This window comes from Eurypyga helias, unplaced genomic scaffold (genome assembly GCF_000690775.1).
Source record: "Eurypyga helias isolate BGI_N326 unplaced genomic scaffold, ASM69077v1 scaffold5839, whole genome shotgun sequence".
NCBI lineage: Eukaryota > Metazoa > Chordata > Aves > Eurypygiformes > Eurypygidae > Eurypyga > Eurypyga helias.
Window position 1 is genome coordinate 35,775 of NW_010270032.1, and position 10,477 is coordinate 46,251.

The following is a 10,477-nucleotide window of genomic DNA, read 5'->3' on the forward strand; positions in this document are numbered from 1 at the left end:
TCCAGTGCAGAGTAGAGGGGGAGGATAACTTCCCTTGACCTGCTGGCCACGCTCTTCTTAATGCACCCCAGGATGCTATCAGCCTTCTTGGCCGCGAGGGCACACTGTTCAATACTTTCAATGGCTGAAAAGGCATCTATTGAGAGAAATTTATTTAAACGAAAGGAGCTTATTTTAAATAGCAAGTACTCCAAACTTTTAGCTTACAATAATTGTTTGGAGTCACTATAGCATGGCATGTCACTAAAAGTCATCATTTCATCTCCCATTCAGGTGATCTGAGACAAGAAATAGAAGCGGACAAGATTAAAGAAACCCTCGAACAACTCTGCAGTCACAGCAATGCAAATGTGGTCAAGGAAGCTGTCACTACACTACAGGTTTTGAGAGGAAAGACCCCCCAGTAGCCTCCATTCTTCCCCTTAGCAACCCTGCGCTGCTGCTGAGGCAAATGCAATAAAGCACCAGCTTTGCCAAGCCTACCTTGCATTTGTCATGCTGCCACATAACCAACACCACTAAAGCCCAGGTACAGCTCCTGGTTTTAGAGCTGTAAGTACCAAGAGAAATACTTATTTGCTCATCTATTTGGCCTTGGATCCTTCCACCACTGCTGCTCTTCACTGAGATACTCACACACAGCACTAGGAATAAGGCCAGTCAAGAAAGTCTCAGAAAACAACCCATGAGAAGCATCAGGCAATAACCACTTCTATACACATTTTTAAACTGCTTGGTTTTATCGGATCGGGATATCACTTGCAACTTTTTTTTATATCGATGGGACTTGAAATTCATTACAAAAAAGTCTCAAGCTTGTGTCATGCAACCTGAAACAATGGGGTTTTAGATTAGATGAGCGCTGTAGCTTATGCACATTGTGAATCAACCTGTGAGCCCAGCTGTTAACAGAACATGTTAAAACCACCACAACACTGTATCTTTAAACTAACTCTCCCTTCAATTTCCAATTTTAAAACTCATCTCAGGGTTTTACCTGCTAGTGTGACAAGCTACATTCCTAAGTATCTGAGGTCACGGTCTTGTCCTAACTTCAGAGTTGCAGCTATTGTAACCTGGAATGAGATTCAGTAGAAGCAAAGTTTACAGGAAACTGCAGTCAATATCCATACAGTGCTTGGAGAAGATATAAATTAAAGATTGTTAGAAACTGCAAGTGGACATGCATGAAGATTTGGAGGCAGCTGGCATTTCATTAAATTATCTTCAGTAAGAGAACCCGGGTTTAACCTAAGACAATGAAAAACTGTAGTAAAACAAACGCGTCTGAACATTTCTACAGAAACCTTTCATATTTAAAAATGGTCACTTGATAAAAAAAGGTAAGAGCAGGATCTATTGCACAACTTGTTCTTAGGGGAACTTTTTGAAGCAGTTGTGAGTACATTGCAGAGTCACACTGCCAAGCCCTAGGAGATCAAATTCAAAACCCTGTAGAGATGGATAGTGAGGAACTAAAGAAAATTATATTTACTGCTGGCTAAAAAAAAAAAAAAAGTCATTGAGGAAAACCAGAAAAAGTACTGACCTTCAAAATATTTGTCATAAAGCAGGGAATATTTAGAAGTCAACAAGATCTTCTGTTCTCAAACAATTCAAGTATAACTGGCTTCTGTCTGCAAACAAACATTACAACAGTTTTCCTGCAAAAGCTTTCTGACTTGCAAAACTTGTTAACACTATTTAGGTCATGACATGTGCCATCAAATATCACTTTTGGGAGTACTCAAAAGAAAGGGAATTTCATAAAATCACCCCAGAAAAGTCACTTGGTGAGTAACACACAAGCAGGTTTTAACCACATAGTAGGAGAAAAGAAAAACAAGACCTGAACCATGTGTAGTTTCCTCTAGCTTAAAGCACACAGTGGTCTGGGCATCCTACACATTTCCAGTGTCAAAATGAGAAATAGCTTCAGACAATTTGAACTTCAAAATAAGACCTGGGGTTGTGCCTCAACCAGGCCTTAGTGTGAGATATATCAGGATCTATTATAAGTTCTATATATACACACACCAAATTGCCACATTCAAGTTAAGTAATTCTTAGCAGAAATTATCCAGCCTTAACACTCTAGAATATCCAATTCTAGATATTACATTATTCTAATATAGTCATTATCATTGATTAAATGTTTTCTGACCTTATTAAAACTAAAATAATGTTTTAATGCATTAAAGAAATGTTAAAATTACCAAAGAAGCAGACACAAACCTATTTCTGCAAGCCTCATCTTCAAACCTGGCAACTACTTCCCTTCTGCACTCTTTAAGAGTAGTTACAGGAGCGTTGCTTGGACATGACAAACCACAGACTGTGCAAATCACAGGAGCAGTAACTGTGGATAATGGCAGTCAAAGCGCAAACAGCATTTTTAACTTTTTAGGTATCCAGAGTTTTAATAATTTCTCTACACCATTCTGCAGCTGCTCTTGTTCATGGCTTTCCATTAACAGTGGAGGGAAAAGCACCAGTGTTATCTACTAATTCAGCAGCCATAACTGGAGAGGGGAAAAAAAAAAAAAAAACACCAAACCACACACACACACTCAGGAGTTAGTTTCAGCAAAATACACACACACACACCAGACCTTTACCATTTCTGTAGTTATCCACAAGCTGCAGTCTCAATAGCAAGTCTAAACCTTAAAGAAGGAAAGGTCAGTGACTAGAAGCAACAAATCTTAGAAATCAAACTCCAGGAGTACAAAACATTACATTTTATTTAATCAAATTTAAGGCTTGAGGAAAAAAAAAAGAAGTGTCAAAAGTCACTCAGAAAAGCCATCTTGGAATAACAGACAGAACCTCCCCTTCCTGTGGCTAAACAATGTTTAAGCTGCATGATAACCCACAGGCAGTAGGGGAAGAAAGATGAAAGGATGGAATGGAGAAACAAAAAACAAGGCAATTCTACATATAAGCCAATTGCCACATCAACCTCAATGGACTGATGGTACAAGTCTATCCATATGGCACTGTATGAGGGTCACCAAAACTAAAGACCCCCTGGGAAGAAATATTCAGGTTTTCAGGAGGCGACTGAAGCTCCTTTGGACACTGCACTCTTTTCAGTGCTTATATTTATCCTCCTTCTTCATGTACAGGGAAACTGTGTCCAAATGCAGGTATATTAATAGAAACAACAGGCAGTTGCACTATCAAACATACTGACAAATAAATACATTGCTTTGCAGAAAATGTGCTCATCTCTGAGAAATAAAAGCGATCACACTGAAAAGTTTCCTTCTCAGTCAAGTTATTCAAGTCCGATCCCATATTTGACATCTTCATTAAAAACCTTGTTTCCATTGTAGTGTTTGTGGAGTTGTTCGAAATGCAACCACTGAAATCTCAACAATTTATCAAACCTCTCAGACTGCTGAATTGCTGCTCCTTCAAGGCTTTAGCAGCAGGCTTACTCCCAACTGCTTTTGCTGACAGGACTTCTTTAAACCATAACCTAAGTCTTTAGCCATGAAGTCACTGCAGGCCCACAGAGAAGGTGCTAAATATAGCTAAGTAGGAAGTGGCAAGAAAGTATTACCATTCCAAGTCTGAAATTACACTAGCCATTTGCAACACCAGTGGGGGTGCACTTCTAATGTCCGGAGGTAAACCAGCCTAGAGACCCAGGGTTTTAAAAGTGATGTTGAATAAGCACATTAAGTGTTTCCACAGTGAAAACAAATTACTCCAAGAATTTAAAGATCTTGAAATAGGTTGAACTTGCTTTCCTGAGTTCAGTTTCAATAACTGGAGCATTGATGCAAAACTGGTGTTAATATGGCCAAAGCCAGTAAGAACAAACCATGGAAAGCAGTACTTCAATTAAATTCTGTTTTACATATAACCAGTACTTCAAAAAGAAACCAAGAATTCCTTTGTCTTCAGGCAACTTGGCAAGATGTGCAAACACTGAATCCTGATCCACAGCACTGGCTCTTGTCAGCAGCTTATTTCAGTGCACAAACTCCATAGGTATCTTTGATGCCATGATGATTTTCACCAACTGCTGAAATTACTTCCAGCAGTTGGAGCTTTGCGTGTCAAAATGTGGCAAAGGGAACTGTACGCCCTAGATGCAATTTTCAATGCAACGTTTTACGAACAAAGTTACAAATAGAGAGCGTCCTTCTCCAATTTTACATACATCAGATTATCACACATAACCTTAACAGAGTATGATGGTTGATGAGGTGGTATAAAATCTCAAGCACCAGAGTTCAAAGCAAAGGTTGCTAGATGCTGCTGCTTGCAAAGTAGCAGTAACAGCACCAAGTTTTTGGCTGCTCCTAATGGACTATATCCAACAAATAAGTAATATAGACCTCAAATTCAAGGCTCTACAGAAGAAATGTCTCTTGCTCTCCTCCTCACTGATATACTGCTATTGGTTCCTTGTTGTATATCAAAGCCAAAAAAAGAAAATCTCAGTGCACTGTTAGCCATTTTACTTTCAGGTTTTTCAGATAAGTAATAGCAGACTGTTCTCTGCTACTGTAAGGAAATCAGCCATCCTCAGACAAGCTTCCTTTTCCTGTTGTGTCTCAAGCACTGGCTAGAAAAAGAACTATGAAAGCTGAACACGAGAAGTACAGCATTGTCTGTGAAGTGCTACACAGATTAAAAGCTAGAAGAATGTCTGGACAATCAATACAGACTCAAAGATTCTCACTGTTGTTCAGCTTTTGGCAGTGAAATGTTCGTTAATACATGCGTAATGGAAAAAAAGATGTTAGAGAATTTTTTTTTTAAAGTTCGGCTTCCTAAGAAAGCCACATAATTTGGAAATACAAGTATTAAATCCTTCAAGCAGACTACATGTAGTAAAATATCATTATAAAAATATATAGTTTTCTAAAATTTACACTATGATAGGCACTGTAAATCAACCTGCTCTCCCTGAAAAAATGGTGGAAGCAGTAAACAATGTTAGTTATACAGCCCACGGTAAAACTGACAGCTACTTCCAATAAGTTTTCAGTCACATACTTCTATCTTAAAGCTAAAAATAATATGCCAAAGTCTTTTAGAGAAGACTGGAAGTCTTACTGAACTACAGATCCACCTACTAAACCTCCAAGAAGGGAAGATGGGAAGAGAGTTTAGTTTTCTTCTGATAAAAACAAAAACATTGACATCAGCAGGAGTAGTTCAGTTTGATGCACATAATTACTGTGAAGAAGTCATCCTGGTTTGTCATATTGTGACTGGTGTTTGAACTACCTATCAGAATACAAGCAGAACTGATGATTCAATAGCTTTACAGAAATTTTAAAGATTCAACAACTATAATCTTTCACTAAATGTGTATTTCCTCATTAAAAAAAAAAACAAACGTATTTCAGTAGGGATCAATACTAAATGTAAATGCTTTTCATCAGTCCTGATAACAGCAGTTAGGGTTTGTGAGTATCAGCATAGCAGTTGTGACAGAAACTAGAGGGAAGGCAAAAACCACCAACAGCTAGCATAGCATGCTTGCTACCTACTGATAAAAGATGTATTTTGAAACTTCTGCACACAGCACTTTTAAAAGATATTACCGATCAATAAAAAGCTAAGCATTTTTAGAGTTTTTTTCTTCTATAAATAAAGAATATTTACATACTTTTCAGACAGGACACAGCATCAGGGATTCACATCCCCTTGCCAGAGATGGAGATTTCTAACATATAATGCTACAACAGCCAGTTTTTTCCCCTCTTGAGAAAGGCTTGCATTTTCAAAACAGTATGGGTTACTCAAGCTCTGATGCTGAGAACAAATTCCTGCTCCTGTGACATCTATGTTATTTCCAGTCAAACAGAAATATCTCTACTTCTGCACAACTGAAAATCAATTAAAGAACTAGACAAATTGTGAGACTTTTTTTCAATTTCCAATATCATAACGACTATGTTTGTTGGATATCTTCCCGAAAATTGACTGCATGAGTCTACTGTAGAGATTAAAATTATTTCAAGATTCTGAAGAAATCAGCACACCTTCTGAAAAGGTTATATTTTGAGATTGATGGCAGTTGGGAGTGAAAACAGAACAAACTTCAGGGCAATCCTTCAAGGAAAGGGTTTACAGCAGTTTCATGTCTCCTTGCTACAATCTTTCAAATCTCTTCCACCAACGTCTTGGGAAATTTCATTTCTTCCTCAGAGATCAATGCTGGTGCACTGAGTGGTCTTGTTAGAAAAAAGGTAGACAGGTGTGTTTGGAGGTTGGTGGGGTTTTTTTTGTACCACCTTCTAATGAAAAGCACGAGCGGGGTAAAATCCACATAAGGCTTTTAATAACAGGAGTATTTCACGGTCTGCGCACTTCTTCCACCTCAGCGTCCGACCAGTAACAGTAAAATATACTTTTTTTGCAACAGGCTCCTGCTTTTATATTCAGAAGGCATTACCTGCCTTTACAGCTTCAATATCAGAAATCAGTGTCCTGGCTAGGAAAATCCCAAAAATCTAAAGAGACAAGAAAACAAACAATTTGTGAGATGAAACGCTTCTAACATACCAGTCTGTGAGATGTTTCTAAAAATTAGAGCCTAATACCCCCCGTCACTATTGCAGAATGGGAACCTACTTCTCATGTGTTCCTGCAACACTGGATTGATGCCAGTACAGCTACTCTTGTGAATAAAGATATGGATTCATAAAGCATTTGCAGGTTCAGATATCATTCCATAGCTGGGATCATCTGTCAAGGCATGGCTATTACTAAAAAGTAATAAAGGCAGCAGAATCTTGCAGAAAATAAGACTTATGAGAAAAAGATGCTTTCATGTAACACTTCAGGAGCATTCAAAATAATAAGCTTCCAGAGGCCCTAGAGCTAGGAGAAATGCACTTAGTCAAGGGCACTTGAGTCTTGTAACACTCACCTATTGCTGAAGTTACAAATCAGGCATTTTCATTCCTTCTGCAACTTTGGATAATCCAGTTGATTTTCTGATTTTTTTTTTAAATATATACAGAATGTACAATTACCTGCACTAAAATTAAATTCTTGCCACAAACAGTAGTGAGGAAAGTCCCATATTATCCTGAGACATTTAGATTTAAAATTTTTAACATTGACTCAAGTTATCAGGGAAATCTGCCTTTACAAATTGAAGAAATTCTTAACTCAGCCCATTTTGTGATACTTACTTAGAAAAACAGCAAAAGACTGGGGTGAAGTTTTGAAGAAGCCGAAAGGTTTCAGATGAAGACAAGTAATGTCTAACCCTCAGTCCCACCATGAAATAGTTTAATGCACACAACACAATTTGAAAATACAAGTGACTGATTGTGGTTTCACAGAGACTCAGGGCATGAATGAAAACAACATCTGCAAGTTACTGTCAGCTAACACACTGCCAAAAGATTAGACTTCCTTTCCATCTTGAACACATTCCTAACTGAAGGTGCTGTTCTCAGGACAGCACCTCTCAAAGCCACAGCAGCACTCTCTTTAGACGAGGATAGAATATCAAATACCCATGCTGCAGAGGGCAGCATGGCCGTGGCTGGGAAGAGGTATATTGCCAGTACATTCTGCTCAATTGTTTTCACTTAAATGGAAAATACATTCTGTAGTAGATTTACAAGTTTATTATCATCCACTGAAGTGAAGCAGTACCATAGCAAAGAAATTTAGGCAAGTGCAAAAAACTGCCACAATGAAAGCAAGAATCACCTTGAAAGAAGTGATACAGTATGTTTTACTGAGAATTTTGATTTTGTTTTTCCTTCATGTACCAAGCAGCAGCAAGGTACTGGAAGAAGTCACTGCAACTCCTTTGTGTGGTTCTGCTAATACCATGTTTGCAACCTGCTCAGCCATTCTCCTGCTCTTCCATTTTTCATTTTTGACCGGCATACATACTGCAAAGAGCATATGGCAGTCACAGCCAGCTGAGTGGGAAGCTTAGCATGAAAGACAGAACAGTATTTTAGTCGTTTCATATTTGTGACAGAAGGCTGTAGTTTAGATCTACTGGAGTGGATGACCAGATCATCTCCCTTCCCTCACAGCATTTTAAAATGTAATAAATATTACTGTATCACATCACAGTAATAATACGTAAGCATATTGCTATGCTAATATTTAACAATATACACCAAAATCATCATATACTGTATGTATTTAATTATATTGGGTTTTATAGTGACCTTCATTGCCTTGAGGAACATAATTTCAACAGACTTAACATTAGTTGACATCAGATATTCCCAATCCAAGTCCTCCTCTGTATATTTTTTTTGTTTTGGCCACATTAGACTCATACATTAAAAAAAAAGTGTTGAAATATTTACTCTACCTCTCTCCATAACTACTTTTACCTTCACCAGGTCTGTATCTGCAAACTTGAAACTTTTTTCAAAAGTAGCATGAGCTAACACAACTAACCTGGAGCAGTGAGATAGCTATGAAGACACCTGCAACAATGTAGATATTTCGGGGTAGCCACGCTTCAAGAGCAAGAATACATCCTTTGACAAAAATCTGATCCTCCCATTGACTCTTGATCTGAATATAGAGAGGAAGAGAAAAGAACAGTACTTCTCTGCTGAAGTTTATTTTAAGAACAATCACATGATAGAGCTAAGCTAATGAATTGTCATTTATGCAGTAATGTTTTTAACCAGACTCCAGAAATACATATATGCCCAGATTACATTAGGGAACATCAGACATTGATGTTAGTATGTTCCTGCAAATCCTGTTATTAGAATACTTCAGAATTAGCAGATAATAGAGTTCAGAGCGAGACTATTAGAACCAATAACTGAAACGCACTTTGAAATGCAAGTCCTACTTCCTTTTTGAAATGTCCCTTTCCTTTTACCTGTTCTGTCACTTGTTTTCTCAACCCTCCAACAGTACGAATTTATTTCAAACAAAGGACAATCTATACCACACTCTACTTTTAGAATGATACAGCAAGGTCAGTTAGTTCCCAGAATTTTAAATTTGACATATCTACCAACAATTCCACAGTTTTAATAGTTTTGCCTGTAGAAGCACAGAACATAAGCAACAGCAAGATTCCAGCACCTTACCTTCCTTCTGACATCATAGCCACACTGTGTATTCACAACTTTTTGCTGCAAAGCAGAAAAGATTTATTTTAAATCAATTGAATTCCAATCAATTCTGTTCACAGGAAGTTTCTCTGTCTTTTAAATTCAGACCAAAAAAAAAAAAAATCAGAACATGTTTCATGTTAGCTATTTCACATAACCTCATGAAGTGCAACCTCATGAAGTGCAAGGTCCTGCACATGTTTTGGGGCAATCCCAAGCACAAACACAGGCTGGGCAGAGAACAGATCGAGAGAAGCCCTGAGGAGGAGGATTTGGGGGTGTTACTTGATAAGAAGATCAACATGACTTGGTAATGTGTGCCTGCAGCCTAGGAAGCCAACCATATCCTCAGCTGCATCGAGAGAAACTCTCATGAGACCCCACCTGGAGTCCTGCATCCAGCTCTGGGGACCCCAACATAAGAAGGATATCGACTGGTTGGAGCAAGTCCAGAGGAGGCCACGAAGATGCTCAGGGGACTGGAGCATCTCTGCTGTGGGGGCAGGGTGGGAGTTGGGGTTGTTCAGCCTGGAGAAGAGAAGGATCCAGGGAGACTTTACAGCAGCCTTCCAGTACCTGAAGGGGCCTCCAAGAAAGCTGGAGGGTGGGAGGAACTTTTTACAAGTGCCTGTAAGGGACAGGACAAGGGGCAATGGGTTTAAATTGGGAGTGGGGACATTTGAATCAGGTATCAGAAATTCATTCTTCACTAAGAAGGTGGTGAGGCACTGGAACAAGTTGTCCAGAGATGCTGTGGATGCCCCATCCCTGGAAGTCTTCAAGGTTAGGCTGGATGAGGCTTTGAGCAACCTGGTCTAGTGGAAGGTGTCCCTGCCCATGGCAGGGGGGTTGGAACTAGATGATCTTTGAGGTGCCTTCCAACCCAAACCATTCTGTGATTCTGTGACAACACCTGAACACTGAGGTAGCAGGCCGATTTATTTATACCTGCAGTGGTGAAACATGCCTTACATACAACTCTATCATTTCAAGAGGTGTACAACTTGCCATCCCAATCAGTCAAAATCAGTAACAGCTGCAAGCTACTTGAGCCCCTTCAGTTGATAGTTCTAAGTCACACACATAACTCAGCTCCAAGATGTCTAGTCTTGAAGACAAAATATTCCAGTTGCAGAGCCAAAGCAGGAAAGACCATAAACACCTTCCAGATCACAACCCCACACAAGGACAGTATTTACCTCCAAAGATGCAAAGGCAAATCATTCATAGAATGGTTTAGGTTGGAAGGGACCTGTCCCTTCATGACATTTTTTGTTTTCTCTGTATGTGATTTATGAAAACATATGTATTACACAATTATGCTATGATTTACACAATGCCTTGGGAGTTATATTGAAATATTATGGGCATTCAGCCTCGTGAGCCAG

At 38.9% G+C, this 10,477-nt stretch overlaps 2 protein-coding genes across 2 annotated transcripts in view; one reads left to right on the forward strand and one right to left on the reverse strand.

The window, feature by feature from the left end:
* The window catches only part of LOC104514559 (rap1 GTPase-GDP dissociation stimulator 1-like), a gene marked incomplete at its 5' end in the record, with an annotated part of 20,609 nt that extends 20,133 nt beyond the window's left edge, over positions 1-476 (forward strand). Inside the window, 1 exon segment of the mRNA XM_010158283.1 lies at positions 274-476. Coding sequence (XP_010156585.1) covers positions 274-407 — 134 coding nt within the window.
* A 5,934-nt stretch (positions 477-6,410) lies between these two features.
* Positions 6,411-9,110, reverse strand: LOC104514560 (tetraspanin-14-like; the record flags this gene model as incomplete). The annotated part of the gene is made up of 3 exons (XM_010158284.1): positions 6,411-6,482; positions 8,413-8,532; positions 9,066-9,110. Coding segments are annotated over 3 exons (237 nt in total), but the record flags the coding sequence as incomplete, so codon positions are not given.
* Between the last annotated feature and the right edge of the window lie 1,367 nt (positions 9,111-10,477).